Here is a 25,848-nt window from a genome sequence, read left to right on the forward strand (position 1 = left end):
TGTGGGTTTAATGATAAAGGTTTGCGCTTTTACATGCTGCTGTCTTACAACTCTAAATTGGTCAGCAGTAAGGGAAGTAAAATAATTGGATGCTTAGAGTCTTGGAATCTTTCTGTTTTCTGGTTAAGTGTTTACAGAGGTGGAAAGCCTGGCTAGTGCAGTTGGAACCCCATATATCTCAGGGATGTGAAAACATGTTAGCCGTGCAATAAGCTGTCCAGCGTCTACCCCGACTCTCATCCTATGGTAGCTAGAATATGCTCCAGTCCCCATGAATCAGAATTGGATAAATAAAAGAGGATGGTTGGATGGATGGATGGATTCTGTATCCTCTGGACTAAAGATGAGACAGACCATCTCAACTGTTGTAAGCGTTCAGTTCAAAAGGTTGCATGTCTGATGGTATGGGAGTTCATCAGTGCTCATGGAATTGTCAGCTTGCACATTTGGAAAGGGACCATCAATGCATTACGAACATTGCATCCTATACTCCAAACAGACAGGGTGCTGTGGGGTAGTAGTCAAAGCAGGGAAGCCTAGACCTCTTTACTTTACTTTATTGATAAACATAAAACAGTACAATCAAATATACAGCACAAGTCTAATTAAAAGCTAGTCTAAATTAAGGAGTCTTAAGATGATGTTTAAAAGAATAAATACAATCCAGGCAACGTAGAGATGGAGGGAGAGAATTCCACAACCTGGGGGCCACTGCTCTAAAAGATCTAATACCCCTCTCTCACCAGTCACCTCACCCATCTTTTTTGGAGAAACCTCAAGGAGTTCCCACATCGGTCGATAGATGTAACCTCTCCAGTGTGTCCTGGGTCTACCCCAGGCCTTCTCCTGATTGGACATGCCTGGCCGAAACCCCTCAACGTTATGCCTGAAGTGGCTCCTTTCTAAGTGTAAGAGGGAGGATAAGAAGGACAGACGCAACAACATTGTCATCCCCTGTGTAGCCGGTGTATCAGAAAAACTCAGGAGAGTTTTCTCCAAGCATGACATCCCGGTGCATTTCAGACCCAGCAACACGCTTAGGGCTGGGTATCGTCACTGATATCTAGAATCGATTCAATTCCGATTCACAAGCTCCCGAATCGATTCGATCCACGAGTCGATTCAAATCGATTCGATTCGATTTGAATCTGGGAAATTTTGACAGTCAGAAATATTATAATTCAGATCAGTACATTTACATATTTTTGTATCTATAAAAAGGAAGCTGACACACGCAAGACTTTATCAAAGGTGTGAGCATCACAGCAGATGCCTTTGTGTCAAAGTAGCTGAAGATAAAACATAGAAAAACATGAAGGCGATTTTCCTGGCTTGGGATTTTATAAAAATATTCTGCAGTACATCAAAAACGAAAGAAAACCATTAATCAACATATGAACATTACCTCTGAAGTGGTAATGATTGTGTGTTGTGAGAAGAATGGCACCTGGCTTGTTCAGTTGGAAGACCATGCACCTCATGGATGTGTGTTCAAGCCCCTTGGTGAGTGAAGGTTTGTCATTTAACGGAAAGATTTAGTGCAGGGGTCTCCAAGTTCAGTCCTCGACAGTTACTGTCCTGCAGCAAACACAGAATGGTTGAATTACCTCTTCATTATGCCATCACATTTGGCAAAGGCCTGGTTACAATCCACTCATTAGATTCAGATGTGCTGGAACAATGATGCATCTAAAAGCAGCAGGATATTAGCCTTCCAGGATTGGAGTGGAGACCCCTGATTTAGTGGAAAAGAAAACTGGCTTTCAATTGCGATAAGGACTCTTACACACTTAACACAAATAGTACTAGATCACTGACATGATTGGGTAATAAGAGCATCTTAGAGAAGCAGAGCTTCTGACAAGATGACCATGCAGTATTTTAGAGGAATCCAGTGAAACTGCGGAAAGACTGGAATCATTTGTTCTATGGAAGAGATTCTGGCAATGACATGAGCCTCTGCATTGTAAACCAGATGAAGTACATGGATATGTTGTTCATAAGTCAGAGGTGGACTACGGTACTTCATTACACAATGGACCCCAGCTTTCCAAGTGGCTTTGGTCAGCTTTGGTAAATGCACCAGAACTGCCAATGGTCACTTACGTGTTTTAAAGAAAGGTGTGGGTTCAAATCCCATTTTTGATGAAGATTTTGTCTTTAGATTTCATTAAAGTTTCCTGATGAAAGTTTGAAACTCATAACATGAAGTGCAGTTTGAAATCCTACATTTGATGATTTCATCTTGCATGTGCTACTGTCTTGCCTGATGACCAACATTTAAAGAACTTAATCAAAAACTTTTTTAAATGACAGTGAGAGACTTTTATGTGGAGGACTTCTTTTAGACTGTCAAAATGGAAGGAGGCACTCCTTGCTGACCAAAGCAACTTCTGCTCTGCTAATGGTCTTCAAATTTTATTCAAGTTCTGTAAATTTATTTTGTAAGTTAATGATATGAGGTCTATGTCAAGATGAACAGAATCAACTTTTGGGGATTTAAAACATGCTTATTTCTGTACTTTGAATGTTTGACTTGGATTTTATCTTGACTTAGATATCGTCCACAAATTACAAATACAGCTAAACTTGTGAACAGGCATTACTTTGTGATTAATGTTCTACTAGTCAGAGGTGGTCTAAGATACTGGACTCAAGTATGGATTTGCACTTCCCAAGTGACTTTGGCTGACTTTGGTAAATCACTTTGCAAACAACTGCTGACGTCACTTATGCTTTTTAAATAGAGTAGTGAGTTCAAATCCCATTCCTGACAACCATTTTATATTTTGATTTAGTTCAAGTTGCTTAATGAAAATTTGTTTGAAATTCATGACACGAAGTGTGGGTTTAATGATAAAGGTTTGAGCTTTTACATGCTGCTGTCTTACAACTCTAAATTGGTCAGCAGTAAGGGAAGTAAAATAATTGGATGCTTAGAGTCTTGGAATCTTTCTGTTTTCTGGTTAAGTGTTTACAGAGGTGGAAAGCCTGGCTAGTGCAGTTGGAACCCCATATATCTCAGGGATGTGAAAACATGTTAGCTGTGCAATAAGCTGTCCAGCGTCTACCCCGACTCTCATCCTATGGTAGCTAAAATATGCTCCAGTCCCCATGAATCAGAATTGGATAAATGAAAGAGGATGGTTGGATGAATGGATGGATGGATGGATTCTGTATCCTCTGGACTAAAGATGAGACAGACCATCTCAACTGTTGTAAGCGTTCAGTTCAAAAGGTTGCATGTCTGATGGTATGGGAGTTCTTCAGTGCTCATGGAATTGTCAGCTTGCACATTTGGAAAGGGACCATCAATGCATTACGAACATTGCATCCTATACTCCAAACAGACGGGGTGCTGTGGGGTAGTAGTCAAAGCAGGGAAGCCTAGACCTCTTTACTTTACTTTATTGATAAACATAAAACAGTACAATCAAATATACAGCACAAGTCTAATTAAAAGCTAGTCTAAATTAAGGAGTCTTAAGATGATGTTTAAAAGAATAAATACAATCCAGGCAACGTAGAGATGGAGGGAGAGAATTCCACAACCTGGGGGCCACTGCTCTAAAAGATCTAATACCCCTCTCTCACCAGTCACCTCACCCATCTTTTTTGGAGAAACCTCAAGGAGTTCCCACATCGGTCGATAGATGTAACCTCTCCAGTGTGTCCTGGGTCTACCCCAGGCCTTCTCCTGATTGGACATGCCTGGCCGAAACCCCTCAACGTTATGCCTGAAGTGGCTCCTTTCTAAGTGTAAGAGGGAGGATAAGAAGGACAGACGCAACAACATTGTCATCCCCTGTGTAGCCGGTGTATCAGAAAAACTCAGGAGAGTTTTCTCCAAGCATGACATCCCGGTGCATTTCAGACCCAGCAACACGCTTAGGGCTGGGTATCGTCACTGATTTCTAGAATCGATTCAATTCCGATTCACAAGGTCCCGAATCGATTCGATCCACGATTCGATTCAAATCGATTCGATTCGATTCAATTCGATTTGAATCTGGGAAATTTTGACAGTCAGAAATATTATAATTCAGATCAGTACATTTACATATTTTTGTATCTATAAAAAGGAAGCTGACACACGCAAGACTTTATCAAAGGTGTGAGCATCACAGCAGATGCCTTTGTGTCAAAGTAGCTGAAGATAAAACATAGAAAAACATGAAGGCGATTTTCCTGGCTTGGGATTTTATAAAAATATTCTGCAGTACATCAAAAACGAAAGAAAACCATTAATCAACATATGAACATTACCTCTGAAGTGGTAATGATTGTGTGTTGTGAGAAGAATGGCACCTGGCTTGTTTAGTTGGAAGACCATACACCTCATGGATGTGTGTTCAAGCCCCTTGGTGAGTAAAGGTTTGTCATTTAACGGAAAGATTTAGTGCAGGGGTCTCCAAGTTCAGTCCTCGACAGTTACTGTCCTGCAGCAAACACAGAATGGTTGAATTACCTCTTCATTATGCCATCACATTTGGCAAAGGCCTGGTTACAATCCACTCATTAGATTCAGATGTGCTGGAACAATGATGCATCTAAAAGCAGCAGGATATTAGCCTTCCAGGATTGGAGTGGAGACCCCTGATTTAGTGGAAAAGAAAACTGGCTTTCAATTGCGATAAGGACTCTTACACACTTAACACAAATAGTACTAGATCACTGACATGATTGGGTAATAAGAGCATCTTAGAGAAGCAGAGCTTCTGACAAGATGACCATGCAGTATTTTAGAGGAATCCAGTGAAACTGCGGAAAGACTGGAATCATTTGTTCTATGGAAGAGATTCTGGCAATGACATGAGCCTCTGCATTGTAAACCAGATGAAGTACATGGATATGTTGTTCATAAGTCAGCGATGGACTACGGTACTTCATTACACAATGGACCCCAGCTTTCCAAGTGGCTTTGGTCAGCTTTGGTAAATGCACCAGAACTGCCAATGGTCACTTATGTGTTTTAAAGAAAGGTGTGGGTTCAAATCCCATTTTTGATGAAGATTTTGTCTTTAGATTTCATTAAAGTTTCCTGATGAAAGTTTGAAACTCATAACATGAAGTGCAGTTTGATATTCCTACATTTTATGATTTCATCTTGTATGTGCTACTGTCTTGCCTGATGACCAACATTTAAAGAACTTAATCAAAAACTTTTTTAAATGACAGTGAGAGACTTCTATGTGGAGGACTTTTAGATTGTCAAAATGGAAGGAGGCACTCCTTGCTGACCAAAGGGACTTCTGCTCTGCTAATGGTCTTCAAATTTTATTCAAGTTCTGTAAATTTATTTTGTAAGTTAATGATATGAGGTCTATGTCCAGATGAACAGAATCAACTTTTGGGGATTTAAAACATGCTTATTTCTTTACTTTGAATGTTTGACTTGGATTTTATCTTGACTTAGATATCGTCCACAAATTACAAATACAGCTAAACTTGTGAACAGGCATTACTTTGTGATTAATGTTCTACTAGTCAGAGGTGGTCTAAGATACTGGACTCAAGTATGGATTTGCACTTCCCAAGTGACTTTGGCTGACTTTGGTAAATCACTTTGCAAACAACTGCTGACGTCACTTATGCTTTTTAAATAGAGTAGTGAGTTCAAATCCCATTCCTGACAACCATTTTATATTTTGATTTAGTTCAAGTTGCTTAATGAAAATTTGTTTGAAATTCATGACATGAAGTGTGGGTTTAATGATAAAGGTTTGAGCTTTTACATGCTGCTGTCTTACAACTCTAAATTGGTCAGCAGTAAGGGAAGTAAAATAATTGGATGCTTAGAGTCTTGGAATCTTTCTGTTTTCTGGTTAAGTGTTTACAGAGGTGGAAAGCCTGGCTAGTTCAGTTGGAACCCCATATATCTCAGGGATGTGAAAACATGTTAGCCGTGCAATAAGCTGTCCAGCGTCTACCCCGACTCTCATCCTATGGTAGCTAGAATATGCTCCAGTCCCCATGAATCAGAATTGGATAAATGAAAGAGGATGGTTGGATGAATGAATGGATGGATGGATGGATGGATGGATGAATGGATGGATTCTGTATCCTCTGGACTAAAGATGAGACAGACCATCTCAACTGTTGTAAGCGTTCAGTTCAAAAGGTTGCATGTCTGATGGTATGGGAGTTCATCAGTGCTCATGGAATTGTCAGCTTGCACATTTGGAAAGGGACCATCAATGCATTACGAACATTGCATCCTATACTCCAAACAGACGGGGTGCTGTGGGGTAGTAGTCAAAGCAGGGAAGCCTAGACCTCTTTACTTTACTTTATTGATAAACATAAAACAGTACAATCAAATATACAGCACAAGTCTAATTAAAAGCTAGTCTAAATTAAGGAGTCTTAAGATGATGTTTAAAAGAATAAATACAATCCAGGCAACGTAGAGATGGAGGGAGAGAATTCCACAACCTGGGGGCCACTGCTCTAAAAGATCTAATACCCCTCTCTCACCAGTCACCTCACCCATCTTTTTTGGAGAAACCTCAAGGAGTTCCCACATCGGTCGATAGATGTAACCTCTCCAGTGTGTCCTGGGTCTACCCCAGGCCTTCTCCTGATTGGACATGCCTGGCCGAAACCCCTCAACGTTATGCCTGAAGTGGCTCCTTTCTAAGTGTAAGAGGGAGGATAAGAAGGACAGACGCAACAACATTGTCATCCCCTGTGTAGCCGGTGTATCAGAAAAACTCAGGAGAGTTTTCTCCAAGCATGACATCCCGGTGCATTTCAGACCCAGCAACACGCTTAGGGCTGGGTATCGTCACTGATTTCTAGAATCGATTCAATTCCGATTCACAAGGTCCCGAATCGATTCGATCCACGATTCGATTCAAATCGATTCGATTCGATTCGATTCGATTTGAATCTGGGAAATTTTGACAGTCAGAAATATTATAATTCAGATCAGTACATTTACATATTTTTGTATCTATAAAAAGGAAGCTGACACACGCAAGACTTTATCAAAGGTGTGAGCATCACAGCAGATGCCTTTGTGTCAAAGTAGCTGAAGATAAAACATAGAAAAACATGAAGGCGATTTTCCTGGCTTGGGATTTTATAAAAATATTCTGCAGTACATCAAAAACGAAAGAAAACCATTAATCAACATATGAACATTACCTCTGAAGTGGTAATGATTGTATGTTGTGAGAAGAATGGCACCTGGCTTGTTTAGTTGGAAGACCATGCACCTCATGGATGTGTGTTCAAGCCCCTTGGTGAGTGAAGGTTTGTCATTTAACGGAAAGATTTAGTGCAGGGGTCTCCAAGTTCAGTCCTCGACAGTTACTGTCCTGCAGCAAACACAGAATGGTTGAATTACCTCTTCATTATGCCATCACATTTGGCAAAGGCCTGGTTACAATCCACTCATTAGATTCAGATGTGCTGGAACAATGATGCATCTAAAAGCAGCAGGATATTAGCCTTCCAGGATTGGAGTGGAGACCCCTGATTTAGTGGAAAAGAAAACTGGCTTTCAATTGCGATAAGGACTCTTACACACTTAACACAAATAGTACTAGATCACTGACATGATTGGGTAATAAGAGCATCTTAGAGAAGCAGAGCTTCTGACAAGATGACCATGCAGTATTTTAGAGGAATCCAGTGAAACTGCGGAAAGACTGGAATCATTTGTTCTATGGAAGAGATTCTGGCAATGACATGAGCCTCTGCATTGTAAACCAGATGAAGTACATGGATATGTTGTTCATAAGTCAGAGGTGGACTGCGGTACTTCATTACACAATGGACCCCAGCTTTCCAAGTGGCTTTGGTTAGCTTTGTTAAATGCACCAGAACTGCCAATGGTCACTTATGTGTTTTAAAGAAAGGTGTGGGTTCAAATCCCATTTTTGACGAAGATTTTGTCTTTAGATTTCATTAAAGTTTCCTGATGAAAGTTTGAAACTCATAACATGAAGTGCAGTTTGAAATCCTACATTTTATGATTTCATCTTGTATGTGCTACTGTCTTGCCTGATGACCAACATTTAAAGAACTTAATCAAAAACTTTTTTAAATGACAGTGAGAGACTTCTATGTGGAGGACTTTTAGATTGTCAAAATGGAAGGAGGCACTCCTTGCTGACCAAAGGGACTTCTGCTCTGCTAATGGTCTTCAAATTTTATTCAAGTTCTGTAAATTTATTTTGTAAGTTAATGATATGAGGTCTATGTCCACATGAACAGAATCAACTTTTGGGGATTTAAAACATGCTTATTTCTTTACTTTGAATGTTTGACTTGGATTTTATCTTGACTTAGATATCGTCCACAAATTACAAATACAGCTAAACTTGTGAACAGGCATTACTTTGTGATTAATGTTCTACTAGTCAGAGGTGGCCTAAGATACTGGACTCAAGTATGGATTTGCACTTCCCAAGTGACTTTGGCTGACTTTGGTAAATCACTTTGCAAACAACTGCTGACGTCACTTATGCTTTTTAAATAGAGTAGTGAGTTCAAATCCCATTCCTGACAACCATTTTATATTTTGATTTAGTTCAAGTTGCTTAATGAAAATTTGTTTGAAATTCATGACATGAAGTGTGGGTTTAATGATAAAGGTTTGAGCTTTTACATGCTGCTGTCTTACAACTCTAAATTGGTCAGCAGTAAGGGAAGTAAAATAATTGGATGCTTAGAGTCTTGGAATCTTTCTGTTTTCTGGTTAAGTGTTTACAGAGGTGGAAAGCCTGGCTAGTGCAGTTGGAACCCCATATATCTCAGGGATGTGAAAACATGTTAGCCGTGCAATAAGCTGTCCAGCGTCTACCCCGACTCTCATCCTATGGTAGCTAGAATATGCTCCAGTCCCCATGAATCAGAATTGGATAAATGAAAGAGGATGGTTGGATGAATGAATGAATGGATGGATGAATGGATGGATGGATGGATTCTGTATCCTCTGGACTAAAGATGAGACAGACCATCTCAACTGTTGTAAGCGTTCAGTTCAAAAGGTTGCATGTCTGATGGTATGGGAGTGCATCAGTGCTCATGGAATTGTCAGCTTGCACATTTGGAAAGGGACCATCAATGCATTACGAACATTGCATCCTATACTCCAAACAGACGGGGTGCTGTGGGGTAGTAGTCAAAGCAGGGAAGCCTAGACCTCTTTACTTTACTTTATTGATAAACATAAAACAGTACAATCAAATATACAGCACAAGTCTAATTAAAAGCTAGTCTAAATTAAGGAGTCTTAAGATGATGTTTAAAAGAATAAATACAATCCAGGCAACGTAGAGATGGAGGGAGAGAATTCCACAACCTGGGGGCCACTGCTCTAAAAGATCTAATACCCCTCTCTCACCAGTCACCTCACCCATCTTTTTTGGAGAAACCTCAAGGAGTTCCCACATCGGTCGATAGATGTAACCTCTCCAGTGTGTCCTGGGTCTACCCCAGGCCTTCTCCTGATTGGACATGCCTGGCCGAAACCCCTCAACGTTATGCCTGAAGTGGCTCCTTTCTAAGTGTAAGAGGGAGGATAAGAAGGACAGACGCAACAACATTGTCATCCCCTGTGTAGCCGGTGTATCAGAAAAACTCAGGAGAGTTTTCTCCAAGCATGACATCCCGGTGCATTTCAGACCCAGCAACACGCTTAGGGCTGGGTATCGTCACTGATTTCTAGAATCGATTCAATTCCGATTCACAAGGTCCCGAATCGATTCGATCCACGATTCGATTCAAATCGATTCGATTCAATTCGATTTGAATCTGGGAAATTTTGACAGTCAGAAATATTATAATTCAGATCAGTACATTTACATATTTTTGTATCTATAAAAAGGAAGCTGACACACGCAAGACTTTATCAAAGGTGTGAGCATCACAGCAGATGCCTTTGTGTCAAAGTAGCTGAAGATAAAACATAGAAAAACATGAAGGCGATTTTCCTGGCTTGGGATTTTATAAAAATATTCTGCAGTACATCAAGAACGAAAGAAAACCATTAATCAACATATGAACATTACCTCTGAAGTGGTAATGATTGTGTGTTGTGAGAAGAATGGCACCTGGCTTGTTCAGTTGGAAGACCATGCACCTCATGGATGTGTGTTCAAGCCCCTTGGTGAGTGAAGGTTTGTCATTTAACGGAAAGATTTAGTGCAGGGGTCTCCAAGTTCAGTCCTCGACAGTTACTGTCCTGCAGCAAACACAGAATGGTTGAATTACCTCTTCATTATGCCATCACATTTGGCAAAGGCCTGGTTACAATCCACTCATTAGATTCAGATGTGCTGGAACAATGATGCATCCAAAAGCAGCAGGATATTAGCCTTCCAGGATTGGAGTGGAGACCCCTGATTTAGTGGAAAAGAAAACTGGCTTTCAATTGCGATAAGGACTCTTACACACTTAACACAAATAGTACTAGATCACTGACATGATTGGGTAATAAGAGCATCTTAGAGAAGCAGAGCTTCTGACAAGATGACCATGCAGTATTTTAGAGGAATCCAGTGAAACTGCGGAAAGACTGGAATCATTTGTTCTATGGAAGAGATTCTGGCAATGACATGAGCCTCTGCATTGTAAACCAGATGAAGTACATGGATATGTTGTTCATAAGTCAGAGGTGGACTACGGTACTTCATTACACAATGGACCCCAGCTTTCCAAGTGGCTTTGGTCAGCTTTGGTAAATGCACCAGAACTGCCAATGGTCACCTATGTGTTTTAAAGAAAGGTGTGGGTTCAAATCCCATTTTTGACGAAGATTTTGTCTTTAGATTTCATTAAAGTTTCCTGATGAAAGTTTGAAACTCATAACATGAAGTGCAGTTTGATATTCCTACATTTTATGATTTCATCTTGTATGTGCTACTGTCTTGCCTGATGACCAACATTTAAAGAACTTAATCAAAAACTTTTTTAAATGACAGTGAGAGACTTCTATGTGGAGGACTTTTAGATTGTCAAAATGGAAGGAGGCACTCCTTGCTGACCAAAGGGACTTCTGCTCTGCTAATGGTCTTCAAATTTTATTCAAGTTCTGTAAATTTATTTTGTAAGTTAATGATATGAGGTCTATGTCCACATGAACAGAATCAACTTTTGGGGATTTAAAACATGCTTATTTCTTTACTTTGAATGTTTGACTTGGATTTTATCTTGACTTAGATATCGTCCACAAATTACAAATACAGCTAAACTTGTGAACAGGCATTACTTTGTGATTAATGTTCTACTAGTCAGAGGTGGTCTAAGATACTGGACTCAAGTATGGATTTGCACTTCCCAAGTGACTTTGGCTGACTTTGGTAAATCACTTTGCAAACAACTGCTGACGTCACTTATGCTTTTTAAATAGAGTAGTGAGTTCAAATCCCATTCCTGACAACCATTTTATATTTTGATTTAGTTCAAGTTGCTTAATGAAAATTTGTTTGAAATTCATGACATGAAGTGTGGGTTTAATGATAAAGGTTTGAGCTTTTACATGCTGCTGTCTTACAACTCTAAATTGGTCAGCAGTAAGGGAAGTAAAATAATTGGATGCTTAGAGTCTTGGAATCTTTCTGTTTTCTGGTTAAGTGTTTACAGAGGTGGAAAGCCTGGCTAGTTCAGTTGGAACCCCATATATCTCAGGGATGTGAAAACATGTTAGCCGTGCAATAAGCTGTCCAGCGTCTATCCCGACTCTCATCCTATGGTAGCTAGAATATGCTCCAGTCCCCATGAATCAGAATTGGATAAATGAAAGAGGATGGTTGGATGGATGGATGGATTCTGTATCCTCTGGACTAAAGATGAGACAGACCATCTCAACTGTTGTAAGCGTTCAGTTCAAAAGGTTGCATGTCTGATGGTATGGGAGTTCATCAGTGCTCATGGAATTGTCAGCTTGCACATTTGGAAAGGGACCATCAATGCATTACGAACATTGCATCCTATACTCCAAACAGACGGGGTGCTGTGGGGTAGTAGTCAAAGCAGGGAAGCCTAGACCTCTTTACTTTACTTTATTGATAAACATAAAACAGTACAATCAAATATACAGCACAAGTCTAATTAAAAGCTAGTCTAAATTAAGGAGTCTTAAGATGATGTTTAAAAGAATAAATACAATCCAGGCAACGTAGAGATGGAGGGAGAGAATTCCACAACCTGGGGGCCACTGCTCTAAAAGATCTAATACCCCTCTCTCACCAGTCACCTCACCCATCTTTTTTGGAGAAACCTCAAGGAGTTCCCACATCGGTCGATAGATGTAACCTCTCCAGTGTGTCCTGGGTCTACCCCAGGCCTTCTCCTGATTGGACATGCCTGGCCGAAACCCCTCAACGTTATGCCTGAAGTGGCTCCTTTCTAAGTGTAAGAGGGAGGATAAGAAGGACAGACGCAACAACATTGTCATCCCCTGTGTAGCCGGTGTATCAGAAAAACTCAGGAGAGTTTTCTCCAAGCATGACATCCCGGTGCATTTCAGACCCAGCAACACGCTTAGGGCTGGGTATCGTCACTGATTTCTAGAATCGATTCAATTCCGATTCACAAGGTCCCGAATCGATTCGATCCACGATTCGATTCAAATCGATTCGATTCGATTCAATTCGATTTGAATCTGGGAAATTTTGACAGTCAGAAATATTATAATTCAGATCAGTACATTTACATATTTTTGTATCTATAAAAAGGAAGCTGACACACGCAAGACTTTATCAAAGGTGTGAGCATCACAGCAGATGCCTTTGTGTCAAAGTAGCTGAAGATAAAACATAGAAAAACATGAAGGCGATTTTCCTGGCTTGGGATTTTATAAAAATATTCTGCAGTACATCAAAAACGAAAGAAAACCATTAATCAACATATGAACATTACCTCTGAAGTGGTAATGATTGTGTGTTGTGAGAAGAATGGCACCTGGCTTGTTTAGTTGGAAGCCCATGCACCTCATGGATGTGTGTTCAAGCCCCTTGGTGAGTAAAGGTTTGTCATTTAACGGAAAGATTTAGTGCAGGGGTCTCCAAGTTCAGTCCTCGACAGTTACTGTCCTGCAGCAAACACAGAATGGTTGAATTACCTCTTCATTATGCCATCACATTTGGCAAAGGCCTGGTTACAATCCACTCATTAGATTCAGATGTGCTGGAACAATGATGCATCTAAAAGCAGCAGGATATTAGCCTTCCAGGATTGGAGTGGAGACCCCTGATTTAGTGGAAAAGAAAACTGGCTTTCAATTGCGATAAGGACTCTTACACACTTAACACAAATAGTACTAGATCACTGACATGATTGGGTAATAAGAGCATCTTAGAGAAGCAGAGCTTCTGACAAGATGACCATGCAGTATTTTAGAGGAATCCAGTGAAACTGCGGAAAGACTGGAATCATTTGTTCTATGGAAGAGATTCTGGCAATGACATGAGCCTCTGCATTGTAAACCAGATGAAGTACATGGATATGTTGTTCATAAGTCAGAGGTGGACTACGGTACTTCATTACACAATGGACCCCAGCTTTCCAAGTGGCTTTGGTCAGCTTTGGTAAATGCACCAGAACTGCCAATGGTCACTTATGTGTTTTAAAGAAAGGTGTGGGTTCAAATCCCATTTTTGACGAAGATTTTGTCTTTAGATTTCATTAAAGTTTCCTGATGAAAGTTTGAAACTCATAACATGAAGTGCAGTTTGAAATCCTACATTTGATGATTTCATCTTGCATGTGCTACTGTCTTGCCTGATGACCAACATTTAAAGAACTTAATCAAAAACTTTTTTAAATGACAGTGAGAGACTTCTATGTGGAGGACTTTTAGATTGTCAAAATGGAAGGAGGCACTCCTTGCTGACCAAAGGGACTTCTGCTCTGCTAATGGTCTTCAAATTTTATTCAAGTTCTGTAAATTTATTTTGTAAGTTAATGATATGAGGTCTATGTCCACATGAACAGAATCAACTTTTGGGGATTTAAAACATGCTTATTTCTTTACTTTGAATGTTTGACTTGGATTTTATCTTGACTTAGATATCGTCCACAAATTACAAATACAGCTAAACTTGTGAACAGGCATTACTTTGTGATTAATGTTCTACTAGTCAGAGGTGGTCTAAGATACTGGACTCAAGTATGGATTTGCACTTCCCAAGTGACTTTGGCTGACTTTGGTAAATCACTTAGCAAAGATCTTCTGACGTCACTTATGCTTTTTAAATAGAGTAGTGAGTTCAAATCCCATTCCTGACAACCATTTTATATTTTGATTTAGTTCAAGTTGCTTAATTAAAATTTGTTTGAAATTCATGACATGAAGTGTGGGTTTAATGATAAAGGTTTGAGCTTTTACATGCTGCTGTCTTACAACTCTAAATTGGTCAGCAGTAAGGGAAGTAAAATAATTGGATGCTTAGAGTCTTGGAATCTTTCTGTTTTCTGGTTAAGTGTTTACAGAGGTGGAAAGCCTGGCTAGTGCAGTTGGAACCCCATATATCTCAGGGATGTGAAAACATGTTAGCCGTGCAATAAGCTGTCCAGCGTCTACCCCGACTCTCATCCTATGGTAGCTAGAATATGCTCCAGTCCCCATGAATCAGAATTGGATAAATGTAAGAGGATGGTTGGATGGATGGATGGATTCTGTATCCTCTGGACTAAAGATGAGACAGACCATCTCAACTGTTGTAAGCGTTCAGTTCAAAAGGTTGCATGTCTGATGGTATGGGAGTTCATCAGTGCTCATGGAATTGTCAGCTTGCACATTTGGAAAGGGACCATCAATGCATTACGAACATTGCATCCTATACTCCAAACAGACAGGGTGCTGTGGGGTAGTAGTCAAAGCAGGGAAGCCTAGACCTCTTTACTTTACTTTATTGATAAACATAAAACAGTACAATAAAATATACAGCACAAGTCTAATTAAAAGCTAGCCTAAATTAATGAGTATTAAGATGATGTTTAAAAGAATAAATACAATCCCGGCAACGTCGATATGAAGGGAGAGAATTCCACAACCTGGGGGCCACTGCTCTAAAAGATCTAATACCCCTCTCTCACCAGTCACCTCACCCATTTTTTTCGATAGATGTAACCTCTCCAGTGTGTCCTGGGTCTACCCCAGGCCTTCTCCTGATTGGACATGCTCGGCTGAAACCCCTTAATGTTATGCCTCAAGTGGCTCCTTTCTAAGTGTAAGAGCAGTGGCTCTAATTTGAAACGCTCCTGAGTAATTGATCTCCTCATCCTATACTAAGCAGAGCCCAGTTCTGCAACTGACACAACCTAGACCTGGATGTCAGAATTGGCACCAGATTGCCAAAGTTGCCTATAGTTTTTACCCCTAAGCTGTAAAAGGTTGAGAGGGTGTTGCTGTTACCCTTAGAGACACCCTTGGCAAACTGGTAGCAATCATTAAAGTTTACGGTGTAGCATCTTTTTTGCTACCTTTTCTGAAAATCTTGTGAACATGATACCTCAAAAAACCCCAAACCCAAGACATTTACAGAGAGAGAGGGGGGGGGGAGTTTGCAGTCTTTAATTTAAATAACTTAAATTACAAATTGCCTTTCGAGAAGTGGGATTTGAATGCATGCCTCCTTTTGGACACTATAAACCCGTCACACAAGACTGAGCTAACAGGGCTTCAAAATCCTCTTTCTATACACTGTCCAAATAGCAGGGACCAGCAATGTGAACGACAGTGACCTTAAGGTGCTTTAAATAGTAAGGTGGAGACCCTACAATATTACTGTGAAGTAAAACAATGCAGTTTTGTGTCACTTTCCTCTTTAAAGCATGTCACTCTGCACCAAACAGGCTTGACTTCAACTGGGCATATGCTAGCAAGTTTATCTGTCCCCACAGCCTTCAGGAGGCCAGCACCCTCACTCTCTTATTCTGTTTTGGGACAAGACTCTTACAGATCCCAGTATGGGTCTTGAATTTACAAACCTGAAATTAAGAGTTCAGGTGGAAAAGAGATGCTTTTTCACCTGATCCAGCTGAGCAGCAGCAGTGCATCTATAGCCCATACAAAAGGCTCTTATTTTTTGTGCTGTCAGTCAATGCAATTTTGTAATTTAACTTAACTGTATATATGCAGCTGTAGTGCATATAACTACTGATTCACCGATTCACTTTTTTAATCAGGAAGTGTTTGCAGACTGTATTACAATCTGCTAACAACCAAAGAGACCAGATAGAAGCTTTTGTTGCAGCATCTTCTTTGCTTTAGATTTCACTTAGTATCAAAGTCAAAAACAGGAATTTCAGGATGGCTTAATGGTTTAAGTTGTCATACTCAGAGAGCTCTCCTTCATAACCAAACATCAGCTACACTTATTTATTTATTCATGTTTAAAAAAAAAAAAAAAAAAAGCTACTGGACCTTTGAATAATGGAATTGTATCACATGTAAGAAGATACCTTTGTCACAAATGGGTTTCGAACTGATCCCTGCTTCTATTTGTACAGAGTGTGGTACACGGCTTTTTACAGCCCAGCTAGCTCAGTTAGCGGAGCATGAGATTCTTAATCTCAGGATTGTGGGTTCAAGCCCCAAGATGTGTGGCGCTAACAACAAAATGACAGTCCAAATATGGGAAACTTCCCAAGGCAACAGATGATCGTGCTGTAATGCTGTTAACTGGATTAGTAGGTGTCTTCCCCTTTGTTGTAAACAAAGCTATTCCAAGATAAGATAGCCCCATTAAATGTGAAGTCTCCTCAAATCAATTACAAAAGCTTGTGAGAAGTGACTTTTGAATGCCTCCCTTTGGCGACTGGAATCCCCTTAGAGAAGGCAGGGATAGGGAACTAAAAGAATTACATACAGTTTAGAGATGACTAATAAAAGAATTTCTATGCGTGGAGTGAAGCTGTGGAACAGTTTGAGTATGGAGTTGAAGCAATGTCCAAACACAAAGCATAAAGAAAGAAAAAAAGAGTTATAAAGATATGATCTTCATGAGTTATAGAGGAAGGGAAAAGGATGAAGTTTTATTCATGCTTTTTGGATTGTGCAATTGGCTATTGCAGACCTGGAGGTGTTGGGTTTGTTGTGTGGGGGCGGGGTTATGGAATCACAAAGACATAATGACATAATAATTTGTACTTTATGTGGTGTGTGGATTAGATTAGAAATATGTTCATTATTATTACTGCAGATTATATTATGTATGGCGAAGGGGTGGGATTAAATAAGTGTGTACTTCTTCCCACTCCTTTTCAATATGTAACTGAATCATAACAGGTGAAGCAATGTTGAAATGTATTTTTCTTGCTTTTGTTTAGCATTTTTTATTTTCTTTGCTAAATGGACTTCTGTATACATGCATACATATGTATACATGATCAAAATAAAAGTGCAGCCTATATGTCAACAACTATACATAAACGAGTAAGTTATGAACTTTGACTTTAAAACATTCACATCCTCTGATGATTAAAAACAAACTGATGGCCTGATTGATTGTAGCTACAGGGCAGAAGGAGCCTCCTGTTGTTTCCAAATCCCAGCAATCACAACAGTGATTTTTTTTTCCCCCGTACCCGACTGCAGACTTAGCTGTTATCTCTTCAAAGATAAACAATGTTATACGTGTGAAGAAGGCTGGGAGCAACGTGCTATTACGTGCTATTATTTGTCCACCAGAAAATCATCCTGAGAAGAGAGCAGAAGACAATGTAGGATAAAAGGAGGAGACCTGGTGAAAATAGACAGCAGAGAGGAGCAGGTATTCTTTTTAAAAATCGAAAGAAGCTGAAGACCTTTTCTGGATTGGACTGACAGACTCAGCAGAATGCTTTGACAAGCAGCAGGGTGCGTTTACCTACCTGCAGAGCCGCTTTCATCAGAGTTGTTGCTTGTCAGACACCCATCACCCAACATGGGGCTGAAACCCATGACAGTGAGTTAAAGCATCTTATGCACTTCCGACTGAGCTAGGTGGACTATGGGACAGAAATGGACACATATAACACTAAAACTATAGGAAAATATGGAATATGGCATTCTAAATGATGAGAATGACAGGAAGGATTAAGATTTATGCTCACAATAAAAAACAAAACTGCAGGCATGACACTGGAGGGCAACAGAGTGCAGTCACCCTCCTTTGTACAGTTCTATAACCTTAGTAAGGTTTGGCAGAGTATGTCACATGCTGAACACTTAAAAAAATAGGCAATATAAAATGCAACAAAAGACGCTCCCAGTACCTGACAGTACAAGGTTTGGCTTCATTTGATTGCTTTCACTAAAGAACTTGTTTTGCAGACCTTGTGGTTAGTTATGCTTGATAAAAACAATAAATAATGCAGTGGCCTTTCTAAGGCTTTGTGATGTGACTGTGTCTTAAGATCAGTGACTCAGTTCTTATGGAATGTAGATGCTTATAATACTGGCGGCATCATTCTCGGAACATTTCTGGAACTATCCCCTATCATCCAGTGCATTTAACTGAACTATATTTAATTAAGAAAATTAAAATGAGCTAATGAAGACTATTATATATTACAATTTTGAAACAGAAGGAACCAGAGCTAGACAATGGACTTGGGATCAATGTGAGTCCTGTGATATGATACAGCTTTTTCCCACTGGATTATCAGAAACCAGATTAAAAAAAATCCACGTTTGTTTCTGTACATCAATGACATCACAACTGACACGCTGTTCTCACTGAATTTATATACCATGATATCGATGCTTAAAGTCTGTTATAGAAACCAGAACATCAGTAATGTAGTAGCTCTTCATGCTAATATGTGAAGTACAGAAGGAAAGTGTCAAACCTGTTACCACTGATGGCTGTACTGTACAAACTAAAGATAATTAAAATCAACTGAGAACTTATGGATGCTTGTGAACTGTCATATATGGGAAATTAATGTAGCTCACATGTTGAGTTCAGCAGTATTGTAGTTAGTAGTAACCATGGAAATAAAAAGCATGAAAATATGTGGACACACCCCATGTCATAGGATTAACTGGACTACTGACCAGCTGTTTGACACTCCCTCCAGCACTTGTTTATCATGACTAATGATGTCATGATCAACAAGTGATATGCAGCATTTGTGGTAAAGGGATATTTCAAGTTGTCACATCATTCAGTGTTTCGTGAAATTCTGTCTTTATCATTTTTTGCATACCAAATTTATCAACATGGAGAATTTTTTGTTAAAGACTTCAGGAGTGAGAAATTGATTTTAATAGCTAAAATCTTTGACTCTGTTTTTCAGCACTTTACTTTATTGTACTTAAGAAGTCAAGAATTCTTAATCCAAATGAAAACGAAACAAAATTTGACCCATGTCATGTTCTTTTTCTACAACAAAACTGTTTATTCTAAGAAAGTCAGACCCTGAATTGGACAAGTGGAAGCAAATAGATGGATAATCAGCGTAAGAATTTATTTTCCTTTAAATCAGCTTTAAAAAGTAATTAAAAAGCAATTCAAGTAATATAATGCATCTGGTTGTTATATTTTGGTTTGAAGCTGTATCAAACCGTAGAATTGCATAGAAAAAACTATAGTTTACATTATTAAGCACATTACATCATCACACTTACATGTTAGAGATATTGTTTAACTCATTTTTTTTAATTGAAGGTTTTGAAAGTGAATTATTATGAAATGGAAACTCAAAGCAACACTCTGTTGTGTCTTCTCCTCATCTTTAAAAACCCCATTGGCTCCAAACTGCTACCAGGGCAGCACACAGAGCTGCAGTGAAGCCAGGCTGGATGAAGGTGGCCCCATTGCACAGGTCGGTGCTGCAGCAGGTCCTGGTGACGGTGTAGTTCACATACAAGATGGAGCCCGTCTCGTTTCTGCATTCAGCTGGTTCTATACAGCCACGTTCATAGATGTTCAACAATCTGATCGTAAACTCTGAGAGAGGAAAGGAGAGTCCATGTTTGACTTGTTTATCTCGTTTTGGCTTGTTTTAGGTTATTCAATGTTTTCAATGTTTTTAAGATGTATTCTTTTTAATACTTTAACATAAAATATTTTGAAGCTTGTAAAGCAATTTTTTTGGATTACATGTTAAAATTTGTTTTTTGTAGCACATGTTAAAGAAATGAAATATTCAAAATAAGTAAAAGCCTTAAATAAGCTTACAGTATAAAAAGATTTATGTCCCTACGCTGGAAACTTTGACAAAAAGTCTGAACTGCTTTTTGACAGAGCGAACAAATTCAGTGGAAAGTCTTATCGCTGTTGTGAGAAATCAAAATGTAATTTTCTTCATAGTTCCTCTGTAGCTGTGCCACAGAAAGTTCTGGGTGTTTCTCTTACTTGCAACTCCAGTGAAGCAGTTAGTCTGAGATCCTGTGCAATTTACAGGATCAGTGTGCATGCAGTAGCCAAGGATCTTAAAATCACACGTCTCACAGGTGAGAGATTCAACTGTGGGAAAGAAAACAATAACCAAAAAAAGCAACTGTAAATAAAAAAGGTGCTGGAAAGTATCAGAAAGTGTTTTAATCAACTGTGTCAAATATCTGACTCCATTTAATTACACTTTTATCAAAATAGGAACCTCCTTTATCACAAAGTACACAAGCAGAAGTTGTTTTTTAACCTGCCAAGGTTAACAGGCTGTTTATATAAGAAAGCAATTCAAGCTACATACCATGTTTTTCGGACCATAAGGCGCATGGGATTATAAGGTGCACTAAGCGAAACAAAACAGTCAGAGAAGTCAAATTTTACTCAACTCATTCCTCTTGCTTCCTCCACTTCCGTACCATTGATTCATTAATGTTGAATTCTCTTGCAGCTACTCTATTCCCATGTTGTTGCTGTATATTAATGACTGACCTCATATTGTGGATAGATTATCCCAGTTGTTTTCATGACTGAAGTTTAACCCTTGATGAGTGAAAAAAGTTAGCTGTGTAACATAGCTCTGTCGCTAGCGATCACGTAGCACATCATTATACACAGCTAGCTAGTCCAAGCTAGCAGCTAGTCCAACTTAAGTAACCCCACAATTGATCAATTTATTAAAGATGAAAGAATTTAGACAGTTTTTAACTCTCAGTGATGCCGCAGTGTTTTGGACGGAGTTTTGGACCCAGATTACTTTGTGAGGCTCCCGACTACGGTAGCTGTAATGCTCCGACAAGCCATCAAGCAGTGCGGCTTCGAAGCTTACCAAAGTCATACTAAAACATTTTTTGAAATATTTTTGAGCACCGTGTACCACATAAAATCGGTTCGAAGTCAGTAAGCACAATAATACATAAGGCACGCTGTTGATTTTTGAGAAAATTAAAGGATATTAAGTGCACCTTATAGTGCGGAAAATACGGTGTATATATATATGTGTGTGTGTGTGTGTGTGTATATATATGGTTTGTGTGTCTCTCTCTGCATTAGCCCTGCTAACACTTGCGACCTGTGACATCCTCTGACATCCTTTCTGCAGTGGAATTAGGGAGGTCCATTCCAACTCTGTTTCATAAGTAGATTTCTTTGCTTTCACCTTTGTCACAAATTCGTGACAAAGGTCAAGGGTTTAAGTTTGGCGACTATTCATCATCTGCAATCTACCTCCTAGATCTTTTTTCCCCAAATGTTTTGCCTTTCATCTTTCTGACAAACTCTTAACAAACCAGTCTTTCTACCTGCATTTTCTCAGTATTCAGAATGACTTCGAGCAGCACTAAATGCCCTCATTGTGATTCTGGGGAAACATTTACATGGTTTTAACAACACTGCAATTGTTGTGAATAGTTTTCATTACAAACAGGTGACAGAAATCATGAGAAAATGACAAACCTTATCTTATGGGAGGTGCTGGACCATTACATCATGCTAGAACAGCTTTGGTATTTTGAGGCATTGATTCTTGATTCTAAGAGCTCTAAGCATGCTTTGTTATCTTAAAAGAAAGTGGCTGCATTAGAATAGAAATGTTTTATGATAGGATAAAGGTGATCACTTTTAACATGTCTGTATGAATTTTTAGTGGCCCTTTACTTTAAGGGAGCAGTCCCTGACCTATGGTTGAATCACAGGCATGGAAACAAGGGCAAATACACAGCATAGAGTTTGCTGATGCTATCGTGCTGACCTTCATTTAACTTTAGCTACAACTCCGCTCAATTCTTTTTTTAAAATTGTTAATAACTGATAAAAAATTGTTGTAGGTTGCGAAAGGGGTGAACTTCTTCAGCTTATAAAATTGGGCATCTCATGAAACATTTGAGAAATACAAGTGGCTCTACACCATAACAGAGCCACTGGATCACCCACTGTAAGATCCAAACCCTTTTTCTATGGCTTCATGGATGCTGCAGGTTAATCTGTTTCTTGACCCATGAAAAAGTTTATTTTCCATCAAACTTATTAGTCGTTTTACCACAATTCACAGATTACTGCCTGTGAATTCTACAATTTCGGTGAAGACCATATCAGATGTAAGTCTGAACAAAGTAGTAGCAGTGATCCTTAGGCATTATGAATGGAGGGTTGTGGCATGAGCTTAATGGTCCTTTAGCCATTTCTGCTCAAGTTTAAAATACACTTTTGTTTATCAGATGGTCAGAAACAACAGGAAACTGCACAGGCTTCTATTAAATAGGAATATGCAGACTCTTTGCCTTACCTACCTTACATGGGTCAGCACTGCTTAGGGGCCTAGACACCCTCCAAAAAGCCCAAGCTGAGCCAGATAAAACCCTATTATTGCTTACCTTGGTTCTTTTAAGGATATTCTAATAACAATTTGGAAAAACAGCAGTGTAAAACTTTTTAACAGTCGAGTAAAAACGTTTTGAGGTTATGAAATCAGACCCATCAGAAACACTGAACAATATCCTCGATTGTTGATTTGAAGCCATAAAAAAATAAATCACTTGATCAAGGTATTTATATTTATATATATTTTCAGTTTTTCCCAAGACAGGATATACACATTTTAAAGTATCTCTGAAAATAACCAGTAGTCCAGCAGTATTTGAGTCCAAGCAGAAAGAAAAACAAGCAAAAAAAACTCCTACCTGTAACAAACAGAGTCATTACTGCTGCACAACTCCACAGTAAATTTTTCATCTTGATGTTTCCAGAAGTGCAGGTGAAAATACCAGAAAGATAACTTTTATTTTATTTTTCTACGAACTCACTGTTACGGCAGCTGTGGGAAATCTGCTTTGACGAACAATGCAGTCATATCTTTATTCACTGGGGGAGTTGTATCAGAAATACACGTCAACTGGACTGATAAAGTTTGCAAGGAGTGACATGAGTGTTGCTAGATGAATATGTATAAGAGAAAGTAAGATTAAAGTAAACCTATTATTTACTGTAGGGTTTATGTATCAGCCCATAATAAAAAAGTTATCTGATCTTTATCAGGTCTTGATTTAAATATATTAAATGATTTTCAATTCTGAGATGAAGAACAACACATGACATATTACACCATGTCATTATTTATAGATTATAAACTAAGGCAAATTTCAGAAGCAGTGCACGAGCATGAGGTGTTCAGTACTGTGGCTGCAAAACAAGCCCAAGTCATCACTCCTCCAATGCAGTGCTTTACAGTTGGCATGAGCTGATTGTGCTTATTCACCAAACGTGGAGCTTGCATTGTGTTAGCAAAGACCTGAAAGCTCCAGACCAGCAAACTGCCAAAATGTCTACATTTTTATTACACTTGCTGGGGGTCAGTTAATCGAGTGCATTTGATTAGCAACACCCTACTCGATCTGTTTAATTCAAATGGAAGCAGTGAGGGTGTACTTAATTTCTCACCCACTGCTTCTGCACAACCAGATACAAGAGCAAAGGATGATCATTGAGTACATTTTTCTCATCATTTTTACACATACACAGGACCATTTCCAGCTCCATCTTTTTCATCTTTGACTCTCCTAGAGTAGCTTTGCATAATTCACAATTTACAGAACCACGAATGAACAGTCTGAAATTCAGTATTTAGACAAGCGTGAAGGAATTATTTGCACATATGTTTGAAGCTTTGGCAACATTTAATATGAAAATCTACCCCATTGTTGTGCTGTTAACCCAACATAAAGAGGAGCTGGCAGCAGAACTCAAGGCTGAATTAAAGTCTTCCTTTACTCAGCTTTAAGTTCGACCAGGTTGGGCTAGCAGTGGATGAACATGGCCAGCGTTTGTCTTCGCTCGGGCTGGCAGCGGAAGATGCGGGTCAGCGGATCAAAGAGCTCAAAGAAGCATATGGTGACCTCCGAGAGGCTAACTCCAAGCTGGGCGTCAAAGTTATCGACCTAGAAGGCCTCAGCCTTTGGAAAAACCTACAAATACTTGACTTAGCAGAATCCACTCTAAGTGGCCGCCCAACTGACTTTTTCGTCGCTGCCCTCTGTGAAATCTTTGGTGGGGATATACTCACATCACCTCCAGAAATTGACAGAGCTCACCGTACCTTAGTGCCGAAGCCAAAACCGGGTGACCAACCGCGCAACCAGTGATTCTCCACTTTCACGTGTTTCAGACCAAATAGCTCATTATCCCACGTCAGAGGGGAGTTCTCAACTACTGGGACCAGCGGATTCGAGTTAGACTCAACTCAGTATATTTTTCTTGCCTTCTTTCTGGGTTCTTCTCTCCCTTTATCCATTGACAACTTTACATCTAATCCGATAATTCAGCACTCCCTCAGGGTGTGGGCTCAGTTCAGGAAACATTTCAATCTTAAGAATTTCTCACTTCAAAGCCCCATCCAATCAAGTCACCTATTCCTCCCTCCAGCTTTGGACAATTTGTTCCAGGTCTGGTTTAGAGCAGGTATTATCTACTTTAAAGATCTCTTTATACACAATAAACTAGCATCATTTGATCAGCTGTCAGCAAAATACATTCTTCCCAAAACTCAATTTTTTTAGACATTTACAACTCAGACAATTTTTGCAATCCCACCCCTCCAATTTTCCAGAAGCTTGAGCTGCTAACTAATGGACGAGCTCCTTAATTTGCAACTGTCAGGCAAGGTATAATCTCCCACATCTATAACAAACTGTGCAGTGTAACTTCAGCTCCCTTTGAAGGCCTCAAATCCACATGGGGGAAGGAGTTGGGTATAACTATGTCAGATGACGTATGGAATTCAGTCCTCACTCTGGTAAGTTCCTCGTCACTCTGCGCACGCCACTCCCTATTCCAATTCACGGTAGTCCGTAGGGCCCACTTGTCTAAATCCAAATTAGCTAAGATTTATCCTAGCTTTGACCCTCACTGTAACAGGTTCTGGTATGATGATGCCAGTCTTACCCACATGTTTTGGACCTGCCCTGCCTTGGCAAATTTTTGGGAAGAGGTTTTCTGCACTCTGAACAAGGCTGTCGGCCTGAAACTGGCTCTCAACCCCGTACTTGCTCTCTTTGATACAGTAGGTGAGGATGATAAGTATATTACCGGGGCAAAACGTCGGGTGCTGTCCTTTGGTTCCCTCCTGGCTAAATGTGCCATTTTGAGAAGTTGGAAGGCTCCATCCAAAATAAAAAAGGCACATTTTCTGACAAACTTGTCTAACCTTAAATTTAGGGATGTTCCTGCTAAATAACAGATTTGCTTATTCCATAGATGTTCGATGACCTACCACTGTAGGTTTTACTGTGTTAATGGGAATGTGAAGCTCAGTTGTGTTGCAGCTAACTTCTTTGTGGTTTGCAAGGAAAGGTTTTGTTAGTATCAATCGCCCCGGTTCTTGTGCTTTGTTAATTTTTTTTTTACCTAAGTTGCAACATGAAAAGTTCTGTTTTGTATTCAATGTAACCAGTTTTTGTGTTTCTCTTTGTTTTTGTTGTCATTTTTGTAAACTGTATCCACAATCAGTCAAATAAGAAATACT

The 25,848-nt window shown here is 39.4% G+C and overlaps 1 protein-coding gene across 1 annotated transcript; it reads right to left on the reverse strand.

Annotated features, from left to right (window-relative positions):
- Positions 1 to 19,326: 19,326 nt before the first annotated feature.
- Positions 19,327 to 23,132, reverse strand: LOC146363201 (sperm acrosome membrane-associated protein 4-like). Its single transcript, XM_084918467.1, has 3 exons — positions 23,012 to 23,132; positions 20,301 to 20,411; positions 19,327 to 19,892 (listed from the first exon to the last, which is right to left on the reverse strand). The coding sequence occupies exons 1-3, from the start codon at positions 23,061 to 23,063 to the stop codon at positions 19,678 to 19,680; spliced, it is 378 nt and encodes a 125-aa protein (XP_084774593.1). The 5' UTR covers positions 23,064 to 23,132; the 3' UTR covers positions 19,327 to 19,677.
- Positions 23,133 to 25,848: the final 2,716 nt, after the last annotated feature.

Source organism: Perissodus microlepis, chromosome 22 (genome assembly GCF_051167445.1).
Source record: "Perissodus microlepis isolate ML-2025 ecotype Zambia chromosome 22, ASM5116744v1, whole genome shotgun sequence".
Lineage (NCBI taxonomy): Eukaryota > Metazoa > Chordata > Actinopteri > Cichliformes > Cichlidae > Perissodus > Perissodus microlepis.